The 23178-nt window shown below is 45.9% G+C and overlaps 1 protein-coding gene across 4 annotated transcripts in view; it reads right to left on the bottom strand.

Moving 5' to 3' along the window:
- Nucleotides 1-5743: 5743 nt before the first annotated feature.
- The window catches only part of SLC2A9 (solute carrier family 2 member 9), a 128800-nt gene continuing 111365 nt past the window's right edge, over nucleotides 5744-23178 (bottom strand). For 2 of the 4 annotated variants that reach the window (XM_084857122.1, XM_084857124.1), the window contains one exon: nucleotides 5744-5974. In XM_084857122.1, coding sequence (XP_084713248.1) covers nucleotides 5945-5974 — 30 coding nt within the window. In that variant the 3' untranslated portion in view covers nucleotides 5744-5944. Of the gene's footprint in view, nucleotides 5975-21684; nucleotides 22689-23178 lie in introns of those variants that run through there. The other 2 variants (XM_084857118.1, XM_084857119.1) reach the window with 1 other exon arrangement.

Here is a 23178-nt window from a genome sequence, read left to right as displayed (position 1 = left end):
GATTTCTCCAAGCAGGGTGAATGGGCATTAAAATGGCAAACAAAGTTCAATGTAAGTAAATGTGAAGTACATTGAGCCAACCAACGCCGACCCCCAGCAACTTAACATATACACTGTCTTGTGCAGGCAGTGACTGACCACGAAAGAGATGCTGGGGTTGTGGTCAATAGCGCAATGAAAATGTGGACCCTATGTATGGCAGCTATGAAAAAGGCAAATTGCACGTGTTCTGACAAGTATGTCTGATCTTTATTTGCACAGGCTTATGAAGCTTGCAATCATTGCAGCTTTTTCTTTCACCTTGTATCTGTTTTCTGTGAAGCCTCAAAGGCAGCCAGTCCAGCACAATATGAGAATTTCCACTGGGGCTCTGCAGAGTGGTGCAGGGTGGCTGCCTTTGATAGGTTTTTTCCAATCAAAAGCAGCCAAAGGAGGCATGGGGCAAAGGAAGGGCAAGTTGAGGGTGGCTGCTTAACTTTTTCCCCTCAATCCCTTTTTCAGCTCAGAATTACCCTCCCCAAGCTGCTTTTCCTCTGCAGGTAATGAAAACAGCTTGGTGGATGACTGAGATGGAAAATTATAGAAGGACAAAGTGTCAAGCAGCTTCTCCCCACATTATATTCTTCCACTGACACAGCCTACTCTAGGTTTCTCTGGGGTAGAAAGTATGGAGGAGGAAAGAATCACAGGATTTTGTGTAACATAGCTTGAGCCTAAGCGAAGTAAAATCATGTTTATTTTACTGAATGTGTTGGTTTGGTATTGGGGCCAGTTTTAATGGGCAGATATTTTCACTCTGGGCTGGAGCTTTTCGCTCATGAAAAACATGGGGTGTTCCAAGTTTTCCCTCCCCTAGCCCAGTTCATCTGTCTGCAAAAGGAATGGTTAGTAGAAGTTGTGATTGCAAACAGTAGGAGCACTTGTTAGGACAGACTTCATCTGTTGGAAAGCTCCTTTACAGGCCACTCAAATTTTATAATGTCAAGTCCTCCAAAGTAAGTGGTCCAACATGAGAGGGAAATTGAGGAAGGAACCAAATGTAATAGCCAGGGCAAGAAATCACGTCAGTTGCTTCAAAGGAATGACCTGTGTGGCAGCCACTTTGACTGCTGCAGGCCTTCCCATGCCGAATGCACCAGATGGTGTAACATAGTGAATCCAGTCTTGCCCATTGGTCTTGAGGCTGTGAGGAAGCCTAGAAGATGGATATTCCGTGTGCAGCTGAACGTGATAATATTAAGGAAAATGCCCAGCAAGTCCCCTGCACATGGTCAACCAGCAGTTGGAATATTGTGGCCATCCCTTGCAGCTTTTATCCTAAGAAAAAGAAAAAGTCCCTGCGGGATTGTGAATGTGGTCCTTCCTGTATGTTGTCCTGGGAACTGAGAGAGCCTGCCAGAAGTTTGGAGACTGAGCAAGACCTAGAAGGAAAAGGTTAGACACAGCCACAGGCCAGTGAAGGGTTATATCAAAGCTGAGAATGGCCTACCATCTGGGACCCTTTGGCACAGTTCCATGGCCCCTGTGGGAGCCTCAAGTTTAATAAGAGAGGGATGTTCCTTCTCATTTGAGAAAGAAGACTGGCCAACGGGTGGCTTTTTAGGGATTGAGTATTTAGCTAATAAGAACAGAACAAATGCCCTGTTGGATCAGACCGACGGTCCCTCTAGTCCAACATCCTCTTTCCCATGGTGACCCTTCAGCACACGAAGCAACAGCCCTCTCCCACTGTAGCTCCCCAGCAACTGGTACCGAGAGACATAGTGACCAGGCTGCAGCCCACCGTGACTTCTTTAAGCCACAGTGGGTTGTGGTGTGTACTGGGCAGCTTTTGAATATTCAAGCCACAACCACAGCTTGTCATGTCATCTGTGCCCAACAAGGGTGCATTGTTGGTGTGGTTAACAAACCACCCAGAACCCATGGGCTGTTTTAGGACTGTGGGTGGTTTGTTAACTATGTCAACAACCCACTCTTGCTGGGTTCCGACGACATGACAAGCTACGATCATGGCTTGAATATTCAAAATGGCTGCCTGCACACACTGCAGCCTACTGTGGGCTGCTTGATCGCGTAAACCAGCCCATGGCCTCTGAACCTCACTAGTGCATATAGCCATCATGACTAATAGCAATTGACAGACTAGTCTTCCATGAATTTTAATCTTGTAAAACTGGTGGGCAACTTCAGGAAGTCTGGGAACCATTTTCACTTCCCTGAACTGCTCCCTGCCCCCCAGGCTGCATTCCTCTTGCCACCCTACAGAATTTGACGGTGGTGGCATCAGTGAAAAAATCAGATTTGCTGCTGTTTTTTGGTCATAAACCACTATGGAACGCTTACAATAGCCAAATTTACCTTGTTTTCAAACTAAATTTGACCACTGTAGCATTTTATAGTACTTTGTTGCCCAAAATTTTGGCAAATTGCTAGTTTTTTTTGCCACCACTGCTGCAAATTTCAGCAGCACAGCAGTGGTTGTGGAGGCTGCACCAGTGGGTTGGTGGAGAGGAGCCTATGTGGCCCAGCCCTGTTTTAAAACCACCTAAGCCAGTGGCAGTCATTGCATCATGCTGGATTGTGTGAAGACGTACCTCCTTTCTCTGACCTGAATCTCCTGCCAGGCAGTTTCACTGGATGACTCAAAGTTCTATTATAAGAGAGCAACCCCCCACATCAAACTATGCTCTATCCACTTCCTCCACACCGTGCATGATTTTACAAATCTTTATCATGTTCCTACGTAGTCACCTTTTTTTCTAAACATTGTAGCCTTTTGTCACTGAGAATATACTCCAGCCCTCAGATAATTTTGCTTGTGCCTTTCTTCCCCCTTTTCAGCCTTACAATATAATTTTGCGATGTCATGATCAGAACTGCACACAGTATTCCAAGTGTACCTATGCCATAGATTTGAATAAGTGGATCATGAGACTGGCAGTTATATTTTTGATATCTTTCCTAATAAACTCTAGGATGGAATTTCCTTTTTTCCAAAGTGGGTCGTTTTTTAAATCATGTTATCCACCATGACCCAAAAGTCTCCAGGTTAGTCACCGCCAGTGTAGACCCCATTGGTGCATATGTCAAGTTGGGATTTTTTTTTGTCCCAATGTGCTGATGCACTTCCCTTTAACCACTGTTGTCATTTAATGCCCACTTACTCGGTTTGGAGAGATCATTTTGGAGCTCTTCACAGTCTGTTTTGGTTTTCACCACCTTGGATAATTTGGTACCATGCATAAATGGCCATTTCACAGCTTGACCCTAACTTCAGATCATTTATGGACAAGTCAGAAACCACTTGTTCCAATTCCAGGAGGCTCTACTTGGAGGCCCTACCTCTTACCTCCCTCCATTGTGAGAGCTGTCTTTTTATTCCTACTCTCGGCTTTCTGTTCTTTAACCAAGTTACTGACCCATAACCCTAGATCCATTTCAAATTGGCTTTATGGCCGGTTATGATTGGTCACCTTGGTAGATGATCTACACTAGGAACTGGACTGAAGGAGTCTGTCCCTGTTGGTTCTGCTGGACTTCTTGGTGGCTTTTCACACCATTGGAGGAAACAGCAAAGTGGAAGGCACTTTTGTGTCCCAAAACAGAAGAGAAAATATTCTCAGGTGCCTGAAAAGATTTTTGTTCTGCCCAGTGCATTTTGGAAACAAATTTCTTTCCTCAGGGCCACTTATCATTCTTCAAATGTGTCAAAAAGAACCCTCCCAATGCTTCTTCTGTCTTAAAATGCTCGTTTTAAAATGCTACACATTTTAAGATAGAAGAAGTAGTGAGAAGATCACCCTTCACAAGGCTTGTGGCAGGTCAGTGGACTCCCCAAACCAACTGTCCAGGCTCTGACAGGGCAGATTGTTGTCCTGCAGCATTTCCCACCCTGATAGAGCTTGATGCTATACTGGTGCCCCAGGCCCTCCCTGATGCCCCGGAGGCCTGCAGGAATGGCATCCTGCCACCACCCAGTTCTTGTGCCATTCCCCAGCACAAACCCTGCCTGCCTGGGCCCTTGTCTCCTCTTCCTGCACTTCAGGCCCCTGTGTCCCCAAACTGCAGGGTCTAGTTAGTGCTGTGACTGACAGGAAAGTGCTGGAGGGAAGGTTGGCAGGTTAACACGGGAGGGGGAGTCTGGCATTACCCATGAACTAAACAGGTGCCCCTTGCTAATTGGGCACCAGATATGTGATCTTTAATAGAAGTGGTCATGGCAGACACCAGATTACAAGATGCATTCTCCCTGTCTCTCGGGCCAGAGGAAATGCCTCTTCTAAGACAATGCCTGCACATGGGTGCATCTTCCAGGGGAAACAAGTCTGCTTCTTGGTTCAGAAATATTTTTTCCCATAAGCAAATTCCATTAATCAATTAATCAACTACCCTCCACCCCCACCTCTTGAGAAACTGTTTAAGGCACAATCCTATAAACACCCAGGAGCAACTCCAATTGAACTCAGTGGGACGTACTTCTGAGTAGATATATGTATGATTGTACTGTATATTTGTTTAATCGGGTTGCAGCCTTAAGTAAAACATTGGGCTCATTGATCCTGAAATAATATTTATGTTGGGGCTCAAATCCATAATGATGATATGTTTGTTATTCATGATCTTTAAACTTCTGGGCATATAGCCTAAGCTCCCAGAGAATATGGCTGGAAGTCAAAGAGCTACGCATGCCTAAGGGTTTAGGCACTCCCACTGGGATCCTTGACGTGTTTTCTTTGACCAGCTCATCCCCAGGCTTTTGAACGATCCCTCAGTTTGCACTGTGCAAACTCAGCAGCACTTGCTACTCAAGGAAGCAAGTCCAAAGATCCTTTGTGTGCACCGATCAAGCTGCAGGATTCTTTAGCACCAACTACAGACACCAACGTTACAGATGATCTGACACCAACATTACAGATTTATTTCAGTAAACCTTCTGAGTTAGACTTGGAATTCAACAGCCAGTATAAGTTTAAACAAGAAATAGTATCTGACCGTCAGTAACAAATCGAGATGAAGTCAAGGAACAACGTTCAAAAGTCATTTTGCAGAGATCTAGCTCTGACGATCGCGGAACAACCTTTCGCTTTTAATGCTGCTGACAGAGAGCAGCAGGACTTCTCGGGCATTTTAAAACAATTCATCCCAGACGATCTGCGACGGCAACAGACCTATGCCTGCCAAGTCACGTGAAAGGGAGGAAGCGAGACATGATCAAGTGCAAACGAGGCAGGAAGGTAAGGGCTGTGAATCCTCCCCCACTGGCCATTTACCCCCGACCCCTCTCCCAGCTGTTTTTCTTCAGGCTGTGCTCATTTCCGGTATTGGAGCGCAATACTGGACACCAGGCTGTGAGGGGGAAATTGGCGGGCAGGGGAGGTTTCAGGAGCCACCTTGTGGCTTGTGCTCTTTTTGTGCTTCCATTTGCAGTCCACGCGCCACGCTTTGCACCTGATTGGGGAACGCCCGTGCCTACAGAATAGCATTGCAGCCGCCACATGCAGTTTGGCTCTCAGTTTAGTTGCTTATCCTCATGCAAATTTTGAAAGGACCTGAAGAATTTTTAAAGCTATCCATCTTACCAAGTGGCAGGTCTGAAAGATAAGGTTCAGTCAGTGCAGGGTGTGTGTGTGTGTGTGTGTGAGAGAGAGAGAGAGAGAGAGAGAGAAGTGGAGTTTTCAAAAACATCAGTCTCCCCTTAAGAAAAACTATGATTTGGGTTTATTATTATTATTTTTTTATTTTTAAAATTCAAAGAATTTTTACGAAGCTCTTGTCTCTTGTTTTCCAAGAATGGAGGGGAGCCTTCAATTATGGGCTCAGGTGTGTTTGTTCCTTTGTTTGAATAGGATGATAGGGTTCAGGGTCACCCAAAAGTTCATTCGAGTTGAGTTCAGATTTCTTCTAGACACATTTCTCGCCCCAGGTGGTTTGGCCATCTTCCTCTCTATGTTCTGCTGTTGTTTGAAGATGTTTCCTTTATAAAAAATCATTTTATTCTGGTGCTGTTTAGTTTATTTATTGTTAGCCCCTATTTTCTTACTGCTGCTTTCAGTCCTGGGTTGTTTTTTGGTAATTGCTTTAATGATCAGATTACTGTTATTCTTATTTTTGTTCTTAAACTTTGTTAGCCACTTTGAATGAGTCATTTAAATAACAGCAACAACAACAATAATTTGTTTGGATTATTATTAGCAATAATAAATAACACCCCCCCCCCCCGTTCACAGAAGCCCTGATCCAATGCTGTAGAACTATATCTATCCCTATGTGATGGAAGGGATTGAGGTGACTTTGCTCCGCATCTGTGAGTGCAAGTGAAGACAGCACAGTCTTAAATCCTATTCAGTAGTTAGCAGTCATACATTGAATCAACAAATGAATGGGGAGTGGGTTGAGCCGCCTAGCTACATCCCAGTGTCATGTATCCCACTTCCAGATGTCCACCCTTTGATGCAGATATCTGCAAACGGGAATCCTTCATGCACATAGCTGCACAGGGCCAGTGTCAATGATTAGGCACCTGCCAAGGGCCCATACCACAGCAGAGGCCCGCTGCCAAGAGCGCCCTGCACTTGCTCCTCCTCTTCCCCATTGCAGCCTTCTTGCTCACCGGCCTCCCCCTCTGGCCCAGACAACACCACCCACTTGCTCCCTGGCTGTCTGCCTGTCAAGCAAGCAAGTGGCGCCAACAATGAGGAAGAGGATGAGGAGCAATAGCTGCTGGTGATAATTGTGGCGAGAAGGTAAACTCACTGAGGGAGGGGGCCCATGGAGGGTGTCTTCCCCAAGGGCCCTCAAAAACCAAGGGCCCGATCACAGCGAGTGAACAGGGGGAGCAAACAGGAGCTGGCTAGGGGAGTTGTAGTGGCAGAAGAGACAAAGGAGACAAAGGCAAAGAGGTAAGTGGGCTGAAGGAAGCCCACAGGGCTGTCCTTTGTCCTTCTGAGTGGCTGTGAGCTCACCAGGTGCTCCTGAGAGCTCCAACAGAATTGGGGGGGGGTGGCCTGAGTACTCCCACCAGCTGTGTGGGCAGGAAGCTTCAGTCTGTTTCCCACCTCCCAGCAGAGCAGAGCAGAGCAGAGGAAGCTGCTCCAGCTGGTCCAGGGACTACAGAAGCAAGCAAGCTCCCAGAGAGTGAGCGACCAGAGCGAGCAAACAGGAGTTGGCCAGGGAAGTTCAGCAGGGGAGGTCAAGGGGGAGGCACTTAACATTTTGTTTGTTTGTTTTAAATAGGGATGTTAGAGCATTCCGCCACAGACTCCAGTGAGGCCGGATTCTAAAGAAGTCCGTGGCAGAATGGAGCAATCCCCCCGCCACCCAGCGGAATCCCCCTGGGACGGAGCCTATCTGGCTCCGACGGCGGCTCCAGCAGCAGCAGCTCTGGCAGCGGCGGCAGCTCTGGGTCATCTTCTGGCCGCTGCCGGGCTGCGGCCGCAAATAGCGGCCGCTATGCTGGCCGCCATTTGCGTCCCTTCCAAGCCGTGATAGGCTACTTAAGTATCTATGTAGCTTATCACGGCAAAAGGCAGGGATACAAATAGCATCTGCTACGCCATTTGCGCCCTTGCTCTTTGCCGTGATACGCTATGTAGATACTTACGTAGCCTATCACGGCTTGGCAGGGACGCAAATGGCGGCTGGCGTAGCAGCTGCCATTTGCGGCCACAGCCCGGCAGCGGCCAGAAGTCCAGCTGTGGCCGCCCCTGGCTGGCAGCTCCGTGGCCTTGCTACAGACCGGAGCCAGCTAGGCAAGATTCCAGGAGGAGGGACGGATCGCCTCCCCCCCACCACGGATGCCACTCAGCGGAGCAAGGTAAGGGATTTGTACATCCCTAGTTTTAAATTATTTGTCTTGTTACACACACTTCCATACCAGTGGGACTCTGCTTTTAACCTGCAGTGAGTAGAGGACTAGGCACAGGCTACTCTAGAACAACCAGAAAGCTAGACACAAAAAGGGAAAAGAGACTATGGAAGGGCAAGACTCTCCAGTGGTGGTGACCTGCAAGGTGTGTGCCATGTTTGCTTTCTTGCCTGAGAACAACATGGCCTACACCTGCAACAAGTGCAAGTTGATCACGCTGCTGGAAGAAAAAGTAAGTGGACTGGAGCGGCGAGGGTTGACCCTCCAGGGAATAAGAGAACAGTTCTTGGACAGAATGGTGGAACTACAGCAGCAAAGTGAAGAACAGAAGCTAGAAGAGCAACAGCAAGCTGAGGCAGAAGAGGAAACTGCTGAGGTGAGGAAAAATGAAGTAGAGGATACTCCTTGGAAAAGGGTGACAGTTAGGAGAAGAAGAACTAGACGCCACTCTGCACCAGTGGAGGCAGTAGAACTACAGAACCATTTCCAGGTACTTGCGGATGAGACTGGAGGACAGCCTGCAGAGGAAGAATTACAGGGGAACCTGCATGAGAGTGAGCAAGAGGCTGAAGGTCAGCCAAGCAGAGATGATGAAACCAAGGCCTACAACAACAGGCAGAGAAGAGTAGTAGTAGTGGGAGACTCCTTGCTGCGTGGGATCAAAACCTAAGTATGTCACAAAGACCTGTGGACTCGCTAGGTATGCCGTCTCCTGGGAGGACGGATTAGAGACATGACTGAAGAGTTGCCTGCACTCCTAAAGCCCACTGAGAGGTATCCCTTTCTTATCATCCTTGTGGGAACAAATGATACCGCCAAGCGGAGCTACGAAGAAATCACGTCAGACTTTGAAGCTTTGGGAAGGAAACGCAAAAACTTTGGGGCCCAGATAGTTTTCTCATCCATCCTTCCAGTTGTTAGAAGAAGGATAGAAAGGGAAAGAAAAATACTCCGGGTGAATGACTGGCTATGAAGGTGGTGCTGACGAGAGAGATTTGGATTCTGGGACCACGGGCTATACTTCCTGGAAGATGGCCTGTTGGCAAGGGACGGGTTGCACGTCACAGGGGCTGGGAAGAATGTGTTTGGCCACAGCATGAAGAACTTCATCAGGAGGGCTTTAAACTGAATCCTACGGGGGAGGGAGACATAAAGTTGGTGGTAACAATGGATGAAGGCTCATACACCGCAACAGAGAGAACAGCTCTAATAGCACCCAATAATAGTCTTCACAAACATGTAGGAAGAAAGCCAGACCATGAAGCACATGGTCTTCGATGTCTATATACTAATGCCCAGAGCATGGGAAACAAACAGAACGAACGTGAACTCTTAATACAGGAGGGAAATTATGACTTGATAGGTATTACTGAGACTTGGTGGGATGACTCTCATGATTAGAATACAGCAATTGAAGGACATAATGTGTTCAAAAAGAACAGGAGGAACAGAAAGGGAGGTGGGGTTGCGCTATATGTGAAAAATACATATCTCTGCACAGAAGTACAGGAGGATGAGCTTGGTAGCCTTATCGAGAACATCTGGGTTAAAATAAATGGAGCAAAGAATAAAAGGAACCTGTTGGTCGGAGTCTACTACCGGCCACCCAATCAAGGAGAAGACGAGGATGAAACTTTTGAAAAGCAAATAGCCAATGTTTCAAGGAAGCATGATGTAGTAGTAATGGGGGACTTCAGTTTCCCCGATATTTGTTGGGAGACAAATTCTGCAAAACATGGCCCCTCCAAGAAATTCCTGTCTTGTGTGGTGGATAACTTCCTCCTACAGAAAGTAGAAGAAGGTACTAGAGGACTGGCTATCCTTGACTTGATCCTAACAAACAGAGATGACTTAGGGCCAATCTATGCTTAGGTTTTTTCCACTTCCAATAAGGTTTCACCACTCGTCTTTCACACTACGCTGGACCTGCCTCGAATTGGGACTGGAATTTCCTACATCCGTGCTCCCGCTTTCAATACCCTGATATCCTGGTATTTCCCATTCATGTGCTCTGCTTTTCTGTGTTCATTACTGTATAAGATCGTAGTCCCCTCCCATGCCTGTCCATATACGGCAGTGTTTGTATTTCCTTCCTGTCCAATCACAGCTCTAGATGTCCCCGTCTGGTCTTCTGGCTACTGATAGCATTGCTTCCTTAGCACTGAAAATTTTATCACCGACCAGAGGAGGGCTGGAGGTGCCGGCTGTTGTCTGATCTGGGAAGCTCAGCCGGGTCAGCCCTAGTCAGGATTTTGGGTGGACAACCACCTGGGAATCAAGCTTCCTGCACTGAGAAGGGGGTTGTTCTCTTCTTTCAAATGACACTAAGTTTTACCTCCCCATTTTACCCTGCTTTTACTTTTTTTTTTTTTAAATTAAGGATCACAACTGAGTGCCTTTACACACGCTGCCTTCCCCCCCATTCTCCCCATAGCTTAACTGGTGCTGTAATGTTTTCTTGTAGCCCCAATCATGGGCACTCACTTACGTGGGAGGAAGCCACATTGAACTCAATGGAGCTTACTATTGAGTAGACATAAGATACTACTGAGTAGACATAAGTGATCTTTTTTTTAATTAAGGCATTATCTTCAAATCTTCAGATCTTCAAAGAATAGTGGCTTCTCTAGCCTGATTTCCCCACACACAAGCATAATTTTTTTCACTGGGCAGTCTTCGAAGATGCAAGCAGCCCCCCCCCCCGACCTGAGCATCTCCTGCCTCTGCATTTCTCAATTGGAGGGAGAAGAGGGTAAAATGCCTCCCTGCAATGAAGGGAGACACCTCTGATCCCCCACCCCACCAAGCTCAGAAGCAATGTCCTCTTTTGTTCCAGAGCACCCTATGGGGCTCAATGGGGCTTACTCGAGGCTTGCAGACTTACCGGGTGATCTTATGTCTACTCAATAGTGAGTTCCACTGAGTTCAATGTGGCTTACTCCTGAGTAAGTGAGTGCTCAGGATTGGGGCTGCAAGAAAACATTACAGCACCAGTTAAGCTACCGGAAGAATGGAGGGGGGAAGGCAGTGTGTGTAAAGGCACTCAGTTGTGATCCTTAATTTAAAAAAAAAAAGCCAAAGCAGGGGATAGAAAGAGGTAAAAGTTCATGTCATTTGAAGGGAGAGAGCAACCCCCTGCTAAGTGCAGGAAGCCTGATTCCCAGGTGGTTGCCCATCTAAAATTCTGACCAGGGCTGACCTGATCAGCTTTCGAGATCAGACAAGAGCATGCACCTCCAGCCATTTCCTTGCTGGTGATAAAGCTTTGAGTGCTGAGGAACCTATGCAATGTCATCTTATGGTCTTCAAAGTTGCGCAGTTTTGAAGATGCTAGCAGCCCCCCCCCCCAACCTGACCGCTGGGTGCTGTCACTGCTGCCCCTCTTCCTCACGTTGGCTGCAAAGGACTGGAGCAGGGAAAAGAGCATTGGCAGACACCCCCCAGCCTCTCGCCCTGGCCTACAGCAGGTGGGGGGGGGGAGAAGAGGATAGGTGCCTCCTTCTTCCCTCCACCCCCACCTGCTACAGCGGCAGCGGCAAGGGAAAAGCTCTCACTGGGCTTTGAGCCCCAACAGGATGCTCGTGCCATCCCTACACACACACACAGGGATAGAGGGAGAGAGGAACGGTGGGCGGGGGATCGGCTAAAACAGGAAGAGTTGCCACTCCTCCAATGACAGCTGCCATCTTTAAGAGCAAGAAAACAGCACAGCTCTCGAGTGTGAAGCGAGCTTGCACATTTGATGAAGAATCACAATGGGAAAAATGGGTGAGCGTGGATAATCACGTTTTAATGCGAGTGCATTTAACCCGACAGGACCCCGACTTCATTGCAATGGCGGGTGCAATGTAGATCAGCCCTTAGTGGTAAAGTAACAGTTACAGGAACTCTGGGGGAAAGTGACTATGTTATACTTTAGTTCATGGTTCTAAAGGAAGCAAAAGTCCAGTGCAGCCAAACGTGTACCCTGGATTTTAGGAAAGCTGATTTTAATAAACTCAGAACAATGATAAGTAAGGTCCCATGGCAAGCAACTCTAACGAGAAAAGGAGTCCAAGATGGGTGGGAGTTTTTTAAAAAGGAAGTTCTCAAGGCACAATTACAAACCATTCCAACAAGAAGAAAAGGTGGAAGACAACAGAAGAATCCAGTGTGGCTTCACAAAAAGCTTAGGGATGACCTGAAAACAAAAAAGGACACATATAGGAAGTGGAAAGAAGGCCAAGTAACAAAGGAAGAGTACAGGCAGGTAGCACAGAATTGCAGGGATGGCGTCAGGAAGGCTAAAGCTGAGAACGAGCTGAGGGTAGCGAGAGATGCTAAAAGCAACAAAAAGACTTTCTTCAGCTACATGCATAATAAAAGACAGAGGAAAGAAATGGTAGTTCAGCTATTAAATAAGTATGGCAAAATGATAACAGATGACAAAGAAAAGGCAGAAGTGCTCAATTCCTACTTTGGCTCAGTCTTCTCCCAAAAGAGGGTCTATGACCCCCCTGGCAAAGGCGAAGTACAGGCTGAAGGGGCAGCATTGCAGCTTGAGATCGATAGGCATATGGTCAAGGAACACCTAATTACTGTGAATGAGTTCAAATCTCTAGGGCCAGATGAACTGCAGCCTAGAGTCATAAAGGAACTGGCAGAAGAACTCTCAGAACCACTGTCTATTCTCTTTGAGAAATCATGGAGGACGGGTGAAGTGCCAGATGATTGGAGGAGGACTAATGTCCCTATCTTCAAAAAGGGTAAAAAGGAGGAACCTGGGAACTACAGACCAGTCAGTCTGACATCAATCCCTGGGAACATTCTGGAGCAGATGATAAAGCAATCCATCTGTAAGCACCTTGAAAACAATGCAGTGATTACTCAAAGCCAACATGGATTGGTCAAGAACAAATCCGGCCAGATGAACCTGATCTCATTTTTGGATCAAGTAACCTCCCTTGTGGACTGTGGGAATGCTGTGGACATAATATACGTTGACTTCAGCAAAGCTTTCAGCAAATTGCCCCATGATATCCTGATGAGCAAACTAGCACAAAGTGGGTGGATCCAGTGGATCCACAGTTGGCTACAGAATCGGACTCAAAGAGTGCTTATCAATGGGATCTTCTCAAACTGGGGAGAGGTAATGAGCAGGGTACTGCAGGGCTCAGTCCTGGGTCCAGTGCTCTTTGTATTAATGACTAATACAACCTTTGTATTAATGACTTGGAGGAGGAGGTGCAGGGAATGCTGATCAAATTTGCAGATGACACAAAATTGGGCAGGATGGCTAATACTTTGGAAGACAGAAACAAAATTCAAAGTGATCTTGATAAACTGGAGCGCTGGGCAGAAAAGAACAGAATGACACTTAATAGGGATAAATACCAAGTTCTGCACCTAGGAAAAAGAAACCAAATGCACAGTTACAAGATGGGGGATACGTGGCTCAACAACACTACAAGCGAGAAGGATCTTGGAATTGTTGTTGATCACAAGCTGAATATGAGCCAACAATGTGATGTGGCTGCAAAAAAGGCAAATGTTATTTTGGGCTGCATTAATAGAAGCATAACTTCCAAATCCCGGGAAGTCCTAGTTCCCCTCTACTCAGCACTGGTTAGGCCTCATCTGGAATACAGTGTTCAGTTCTGGGCTTTAAGAATTCACTTTAAGAAGGATGCAGACAAGCTGGAGAGGGTTCAGAGGAGGGCAACAAAGATGATCAGGGGACTGGAAACAAAGCCCTTTGAGGAAAGACTGAAAGAACTGGGCATGTTTAGCCTTGAGAAGAGAAGACTGAGGGGAGATAGGGTAGCGCTCTTCAAGTCCTTGAAAGGCTGTCACAGAGAGGAAGGCCAGGATCTCTTCTCTATCATCCCAGAGTGCAGGACACGGAATAATGGGCTCAAGTGACAGGAAGCCAGATTCCGGCTGAACATCAGGAAAAACTTCCTGACTGTTAAAGCAATACGACAATGGAACCAATTCCCTAGGGAGGTGGTGGGCTCTCCCACACTGGAGGCGTTCAAGACGAGGCTGGACAGCCATCTGTCAGGGATGCTCTGACTTGGATTCCTGCATTGAGCAGGGGGTTGGACTCGAATGCCTTGTAGGCCCCTTCCAACCCTACTATTCTGTGACTGTTCTATGATTCTAACCACTCAGAGAGCTTTGGTGATTGAGCAGTGTAAACGTAATCAACCAAAATAACCTGGAGCCATACCCGTAGCTGCATTTTCTGCATGATCAGGAACCCAGCGCACAGGAAGCCTTTTCGCACACAGCTGCACATGTGTAGACCTTCCCCTCCTTTGCAGATGTCAGTTCAATGTGTAGACATAGTGTAGGGGCTTTGATTAGTATTGGAGCAGCACTGCCATTGGGGGTGGGGTAGGGGTAATTTAACCCTTTTTACTCACGCAATTTTCCCAGTTAATTCACAAAGTTGTTACTAGCTCCATCAGGAAAAATATACGGACCACAGAGTTACCTGTATTCCCCCCCCCCCCCAGTAGCTAATCAGAACTTTGGGAGGCAATTTAAATCAGAAAAATGGGACAGAGGTGAAAGATTAAGCAGTGCTGCTCTAATCAAATTCAGAGTTCCCCGCAGTTGCATTAAAGTTAAAAAAATAAAAATAAAGTGGAGTTTAAGATCTAATTTTGAATCCCCTATGTCACTGCAAAGTTAAGTCCTGTATCACTAACATTTTAGACTGGGTTTGGATGACACGATAGCCCATGATATGTTAAAGAAGCCATCAAATAAGCTATATTAAAAAACCGTCCGTCAGGAATTTTTTGGCTTATTTGGCCAAAATAACCCACTCTGATAATTCACAGCCTGCAGTAGGGGTTATTTAAACCCACCATAGGTTATCATGTTGTCTGTTGGGCACTGTGGGTTATTTTGCTTGCCTACAGAGTTGTGTGGCAAGAGCAATTCAGATCGCTGCCGCTCTGCTCCTCGCAGGCATTCTCTGTATAATGGAAATACCTTAAATTGTCTACTTCGGTACTGTCTATGGGGTGAAATAAGCACTCACCAAGGAGCGAAAATCCCATATGCACCAAAACCAGAGTGGCAGCTATAAAACCTAGAAGGTTTGCAGGATCAGGACCAAGCTGGACATACAGCTTGGAGGCACCAAATCCACCTTCAAACCCTTGGAAGACTGCAGGATCAGGGAAAAAGTTCATAGGCAGCCTCCCCTAGTGTAGGGGTGTGTGTGGGGGGGGGGATGTGCAATTCCGCTTTGGCGCTAAAGGACTATAGCACTTTAGCGAGATTAAGAATAGTTTCCAATCTCGCTAAAGTGCTATAGCGCTTTAGTGCCAAAGCGGAATTGCGCATCCCCCCCTCACTAGGGGAGGTGGCCTATGAATGTTTTGGTCCTGATCCTGCAAACCCCCAAGGGTTTATAGCCACCCCCCTTTTTGCAGCACTTGGGAGTTTCGCTCCTCTGGGGTAATTTTGCAGGGTTTTGATGGTGGATTGGGTGCCTCCCAACTAGGAGAGTCTGTGTATGAAGTTTGGTCCTGATCCTGCAAACCTCCAAGGTTTTATATTCGCCACCCCTTTTTTGATGAACACAGGATGTTTGCTCCCTGGGGGTGAGTCAAATTACACACATTGGCGTAATAAGCTACTCACAGTATGAACCTGGTTGTGTGGGGGGACACTGTGAACTGTTTAAAAAATAAGCTACTGTGAGTAGCTTATTAAGTCACCATGGGATATTGTGACATCTGAAAGTGGCCTTGGACTTCTTTGAGAGTGTCAATAAAAATGTAGATGGGGTGATCTGGTATACATTGTTTACTTGGACTTCTAAAAGTCCCTCACCAAAGACTCCTGAGCAAACTTCGCAGTCATGGAATAAGAGGACAGGTCCTCGTGTGGATCAGTAGCTGGTTAAAAACATAAAGCAGAGAGAAGGAATAAATGGTAAATTCTCACAGTGGAGGAATGTAAACAGTGGGGTCCCACAGGGACCTATATCGGGACCAGTGCTTTTCGACCTGTTCATAAATGGTCTGGAACTAGGAGTGAGCGTGAAGTGGCCAAGTTTGTGGATGACACCAAACTATTTAGGGTGGCTAAAGCAAAAAGGGATTGTGAGGAGCTCCAAAAGGATCTCTCCAGACTGGGAGAATGGGCATCTAAGTGACAAATGCAGTTGAATGTAAGCAAGTGCTAAGTGATGCACGATGGGGCAAAAAGTCCAAACTTCAAGTATAACCTGATGGGATCTGAGCTAGCAGTGACCAACCAAGAAAGAGATCTTGGGGTTGTATGGGACAGCTTGATGAAAATGTCGGCTCAGTGTGTTCACTGTAAAAAAGTCAAACTCCATGTAAGGCCTAATTAGAAATGGAATTGAAATGAAATCTGCCAATATCATACTACACTTTTATAAATCTATGGTGTGACTGCACTTAGAATACTGTGTAGCGTTCTGGTCACCGCACCTAAAAAAGACATTGTAGAGCTGGAAAGTGCAGAAAAAGGCAACTAAAATGATCAAGGGGCTGGAGCATCTCCCCTATGAGAGAAGATTACAACGGCTGCAATTGTTTAGCTTGGGAAAAAGGAGGCTAAGGGGAGACATGAGAGAGGTCTACAAAATGATGCATGGTGTGGAGAATGTGGGTAGGGAGACATTTTTCTCCCTCTCTCAAAATACTAGAACCCGGGGTCATCCCATGAAGCAGGACCGATAAAAGGAAGCACTTCTTTACACAGCGCATAGTTAAGCTATGGAATTCGCTACCACAGGACATAGTGATGGCCACCAATTTGGATGGCTTTAAGAGGGGGTTAGACAAATTCTTCCCCTTCATGGATCACTGCCTTGTTGTGGCGAAGGGGCTTGCGTAACTCAGTGAAGCCATAAGCTATGCCGTGCAGGGCCACCCAAGATGGACAGGTCATGGCAGAGAGTTCTGACAAAATGTGGTCCACTGGAGAAGGAAATGGCAACCCACTCCAGTATTCTTGCCAAGAAAACCCCATGGAACATATCACAAGGCTAAAAGATATGATGCCGGAAGATGAGCCCCTCAGGTCGGAAGGTGTCCAATATACTACTTGTATATTGTATATTACGGAGGTCCGTAACATTGTTCAGGAGGCAGCAACTCAATCCATCCCAAAGAAAAAGAAATGCAAGAAAGCCAAGTGGCTGTCTGATGAGGCTTTACAAGTAGCTGAAGAAAGAAGGGACGCGAAAAGAAAGGAAGAAAGGGGAAGATATATCCAACTGAATGCAGAGTTCCAGAGAATAGCAAGGAGAGACAAGAAGGCCTCTTAAATGAACAATGTAAGGAAATCGAGGAAAACAACAGAATGGGAAAGACTAGAGATCTCTTCAAGAAAATTGGAGATCTCAAGGGAACGTTTTGTGCAAAGATGGGCATGATAAAGGACAAAGAAGGTAGGGACCTAACAGCAGCAGATGAGATTAAGAAGAGGTGGCAAGAGTACACAGAAGAACGATACAGGAAAGATCTTAATGTCCCTGATAGCCATGATAGTGCGGTCACTGAATTTGAGCCGGACATCCTCGAGAGTGAAGTCAAGTGGGCCTTAGGAAGCATTAGTAACAACAAAGCTAGCGGAGATGACAGCATTCCAGCTGAGCTATTTAAAATCCTAAAAGATGATGCTGTTAAAGGGCTGCACTCAATATGCCAACAGATCTGGAACACTCAATGGTGGCCACAAGACTGGAAAAGGTCAGTTTACATTCCAATTCCAAAGAAGGGCAACGCCAAAGAGTGTTCAAGCTACTGTACAATTGTGCTCATTTCACATGCCAGCAAGGTGATGCTCAAAATCCTACAAGCTAGGCTTCAGCAGTATGTGAACCGAGAACTACCGGAAGTACAAGCTGGGTTTCAAAGAGGCAAAGGAACTAGAGATCAAATCGCCAACGTTCGCTGGATCATGGAGAAAGCAAGAGAATTCCAGAAAAACGTCTATTTCTGCTTCATTGACTACGCTAAAGCCTTTGATTGTGTGGATCACAACAAACTCTGGCAAATACTTAAAGAGATGGGCGTACCAGACCACCTTACCTGTCTCCTGAGAAACCTGTACGAGGGTCAAGAAGCAACAGTAAGAACCAGACATGGAACAACCGAGTGGTTCAAAATTGGGAAAGGTGTACGACAAGGCTGCATATTGTCACCCTGCTTTTTTAACTTATATGCAGAGTACATCATGAGAAACGCCGGGTTGGATGAATCACAGGTCGGAATTAAGATTGCCGGGAGAATTATCAACAACCTCCGATATGCAGACGATACCACCCTAATGGCAGAAAGCGAAGAGGATCGAAAGAGCCTCTTGTTGAGGGTGAAAGTGGAGAGTGCAAAAGCTGGTTTGAAACTCAACATTAAAAAAACGAAGATCATGGCATCTGGCCCCATCACTTCCTGGCATATAGAAGGGGAAGAAATGGAAGCAGTGACAGATTTTACTTTCTTGGGCTCCAAGATCACCGCAGACGGTGACTGTAGCCATGAAATTAAAAGACGCTTGCTCCTTGGGAGGAAAGCTGTGGCAAACCTAGACAGCATAGTAAGAAGCAGAGACATCACCTTGCTGACAAAGGTCCATCTAATCAAAGTTATGGTTTTCCCAGTAGTAATGTATGGCTGTGAGAGCTGGACTATAAGAAAGGCTGAGCGCCGAAGATTGATGCTTTCGAAATGGGGTGCTGGAGAAGACTCTTACGAGTCCCCTGGACTGCAAGGAGGTCAAATCAGTCCATCCTAAAGGAAATCAACCCTGAGTGCTCATTGGAAGGACAGATACTGAAGCTGAGGCTGAAATATTTTGGCCACCTAATGCGAAGAGAAAACTCTCTGGAAAAGACCGTGATGCTGGGAAAGACTGAAGGCAAAAAGAGAAGGGGACGGCAGAGGATGAGATGGCTAGATAGCATCACCGATGCAATGAATATGAACTTGAGCACACTCCGGGAGAGAGCGCGGGACAGGAAGGCCTGGCGTGCTATGGTCCATAGGATCACGAAGAGTCGGACACGACTGAACGACTGAACAACAAAGACAAATTCTTGGAGGAGAAGGCTATCAGTGGCTACTAGTCCTGATAGTTTTATGCTACCTCCAGTATCAGAGCCAGTAAGCCCTTGTACACCAGTTGCTGGGGAACATGGGTGGGAGTGTGCTGTTGCACTGATGTCCTGCTTGTGGGTTCCCAGTCGACAGCTGGTTGGCCACTGTCTGAACAGAATGCTGGACTAGATGGCCCCTGGTCTGTTCCAGCATGGCTATTCTTATGTGTTCATATGCTTTGACCCTCAGCTGATATTTTCAAGGCAGTTAATAGATGGGGACTTCTGAGATACTTAAAGTTATAACTAATTTTAATATATATTACTTATAAACATATTAACATTATATTTATAATGTATACATGTGAGGACCATGAGCTGTCTGAGGATATGTAAACTTCAAGGGCAGGGGAACAACAGTTTTTATGGCTCTTAGATCTGGAGAAAGATACTAGAAAGATACAAGCTGGAGTCCGCCTGTGGTCAGGGAGAACCTCTTCATTATTGCAGTAGATTTTAAAACAGCAAGATTATAGAAAGAATTACTTATGCTCTGGCTGTTTAGAATTACTGGCTTTCTGTAGCTCATTGTGTGGAAGCTTCCCCATCACTTTTTAGAGCCCCCTAGTGTGCTATTATTCAGCCTAATGCATGAAGATAATGGATTTTGAACTGTCATTCGTAATAAGAACCCAAATTCCTTAGTAGTCACATCTAACAAAGAAGCTAAAGTAATTCAATTTCCACGGGCCACTAAATATATATATATATATATATATATATATATATATATGTGTGTGTGTGTGTGTGTGTGTGTGTGTGTGTGTAGCAAACCACGTTCATTTGCAGTATAGAACTTAACCTTATGAGGAATCCTGAATAATCAACGAGAAACTATATACATGTTATATAACTGCAAATATCCTGTAGATCAGAGCATACCTAACAAAGCTCTTTTCTTCAAAGGGCAGGCAAGTTACAAACACCAGAATTCTTATGCCGCTTGGACTGAATTTGAGCAGAAAAGACCTGCCAGCTTCCCAGGCTGACTAGCGCTTTGCTCTCCTAGCAGCTGAAGATCCAGCTCTCAGAGCTGTCAGTGCACTGGACCTTTGGATGCCGGAGTTCCTACAAGCTTCTTAACTTGGTCCTATTCAATGTAATGGAGCTACGTTGCCCCATCACATTGAATAGGACTAGAATGAAAAGGTGCAGGGACAAGATCTAAGAGTGGAAGAGGGAAGCCCACCTCCACAGGTTCTCCGTCAGTTACTTGCAAGTCACACAAGGTGCCTCTTCCCAGTTTCATGGGATCTCCCCTTCCGCTTCAGCCCCCTGTGACACAGCTCACATTTGGAAGAGCCTCCAACCCTCTGGAGAAACTTGGGGAAGGGTGCAGGGGGCTATAGGCAGGGCCAGATTGAAGTCTTTGTACGCCATAGGCACTCTCAGAATTGTAGTTCCCCAAGACAGATCTATGGATAAATATTTACATTGTAAAGGTTCCATAGTCCTCCAAATGTCATCATTGCTTTTAGAATGTATCCTGCCATTTTTTGAACAAGTTGTGAAGAGGCACGCTCTGTTTCAGAGCTGCAGTTTTCTCAATTGCAATTTTTCATTTTGCAAAAAATAAAATGTGAAGAAAATTTGTAATCTGTGATTTTACTAAGTTAATATTTAATTTATATTCACTTAAGACATATGATAGCTGTATGACTATATCTGGAGGTGACGGACTCAACCTTGGGGGAGCTGGGGGTGGCGAGGGCCGACAGGAAGCTCTGGCGTGGGCTGGTCCATGGAGTCACGAAGAGTCGGAAGCGACTGACCGAATAAACAACAACATGAACAACATATATCAAAGAAGGGCGCAATCCTATGGTCCTTGGAGAGTGTCCCAGGGAACATTTTTGGGATTCCCCCTCCTGAAGCCGTAGACACTACTATGACTCTGGGAGGGGGACTCCGTGATCCGATCCCAGCCCCGCCCCCACCCCTTTGTAGCCATTGCAGAAACAGCCATAGCACCTGCTTTCCGAGGTTGCAGAAGCGGCCTTGGAGGCCCTCATAGATGTTGAAATGAGGTGTTCCAGTGGGCGGGGAGGGGAGAGGCCCAGACATGAAAAATCCTATGGCCCCTCCACTCTCAGCCCCACCCCTGCCAGTGCGCCTCCTTTAGATGGGCTCAAAGGTCCATCTATAGGAAAGAATGTAAAAAGGAAGATGGAGAGGTGAAAATGGCTTCCGTTGCTCCTCCTGCCCTACTGGCAGCAGCTGGACAGGGCATAGGATACTTGGTAGCCTCCGAGATCCAAGTCTTCCATCTAGCAGGTGTTGACCCTAAGGTTGCGCCCTAGCTTGCTTTAATTTAATCTTTTTGTAGGCCCCAAACTTTTTTGTAGGCCCTTGGGAGTTTCATCGGCCCTAGGCACAATGCCTATGAATAATTCGGCCCTGCCTTCTGTGGGGAGGGGAGGGAGTGGCTTTCCGTTCTAACAGTGGTTGAAATGTACTTTTCTAATGCTGAAATGGATCAGGAGTGCTAAAGTCAAGAATTTGCTCCAACATCGAGGAGATGATAAAAATTAATGAGAGTAATTTAAAGCTCTCAGAGCAAAGCTTTGTGAGAATATCTGAATATATTTTATATATGGCAAGGGCCACATATAACATAACTCATAATTGTTTTTTCCTACAGGCTTATTACAGTGCCCTGTCTTTTTTTATAGTTGTAATAGGTTTTTTTGTAGCTTGGAGAGTTTGAGGTTTATCTGTCCCTATGTGTACCTAATAGCTCGCACAGATTTTGCTAGTGGATGGAGACTGATTGCAAGGCCAAATGTTTTGCATACAGGAATGAACCACAGAGCACCATAACAAATAGTAGGTGGTGTGTCAGATTACCAGTCTCCAAGAATCAACAGAGTTGCTCAGTCCACGAAGAGCAGCAGCACTGCTGTGGCTTCCCAGCAGGTAATTCCTTTCACAAATTACCTTCCAATACCTGCATTCAGTCATGAACAGCCTTATCTTAATGTGGATGCATCCCAGACAGTACTGTGAACTGCTGAGCCATTTATGACGATGTTGCTATTGCTGAGTCTTCTGTAAGGTGCTACAGAGTCAAACAAGATGCATGCAGATTAAAGGCCGTTATTACTTCATGAAAGCAACATGATTGCCACTGTCCTGTGACCCCATGGTACGCTACACCAGTTATATTAGAACAGCAAGATTGTGAGGACAAGTGAGCGGGTAGGAGGTATAAAGTAGCATAAAGTGTACCAATGGTACAGGAATACCTCTTTCATTTACATACCCCAAAGGAATATTACACGTCTCAGCTGCTTCATACTCTCCTCTCGTTTCCAACTTGCAGTTCATGTCCCTGATGGACAAGGCATGTATTCCTATTCTATAATAGGTGAAATTCACTGTGTGTATTTTCTCTGCAGCAGGATCAGTGGTTCTCACTCATGCATTACAGAAACTCAAACTTTTCTCAAAGAGAGTATGAAGTAATGACAGGTATTCATGTCATATTTATGGGCCAAACAACACATTATACATGGACACATGTATCTTTTCTCCAACATTTGCTCCCCTCACCCCTTTTTCTGCCACTTAAGGCAGAGAATTTCAGAGGACTACTTATCCTTTTCATTCCACTGCTATCTCCTTGCAAAACTGCATCTCCGTTGCTTTTTGCCCAGTTGCTTTCTGCCACATTCTTGTTTTGGTCTTTCCCCTCTGAAGGACAAAAAGCAGAGGGGTGTGTGTGTGTATTTGCTCAGAAAATTTGCCTGAAGGGAGAGGGTTAAAAAGCCCCCCCCCCCTTTACTGAAAGAAGGAAAATGCACACAGCTTGTGTAACATGTACTTTGGCTCTGAGGTACTCAGAGTGAGTACCTGACTGAGTGTCCATTTGGTTTTGGAGCTTTTTCCATTTATCAAGCAACATGAAAGAAAATTCTCCCTTGATTGAGTTTGAGTGAAGAAGGAAAAAAAGATGTGTGCGTTTGAATAATGAGCTTGCCAGCACATTCATATGCATAGTATTATAAAAACCTGGTCAGGAGACAAGGGTACAAGCAAGCAAGAAGTTCTTCTGTACAATTGTCAGTTTAAAGTACCATTTGATTTTAAAATTTGAATGTATATCCCACACACTATACTCTTCTTTCTGAATCATTAGAAGCCTCTAATCCCCCACTCCCATCATGTTAAACAATTTTGGTTT

Source organism: Heloderma suspectum, chromosome 5 (genome assembly GCF_057233095.1).
Source record: "Heloderma suspectum isolate Gila_16-S chromosome 5, 16-S_ref, whole genome shotgun sequence".
NCBI lineage: Eukaryota > Metazoa > Chordata > Lepidosauria > Squamata > Helodermatidae > Heloderma > Heloderma suspectum.
Note: the sequence above shows the minus strand (reverse complement) of the source record. Positions and strands in the feature narration are given on the sequence as shown.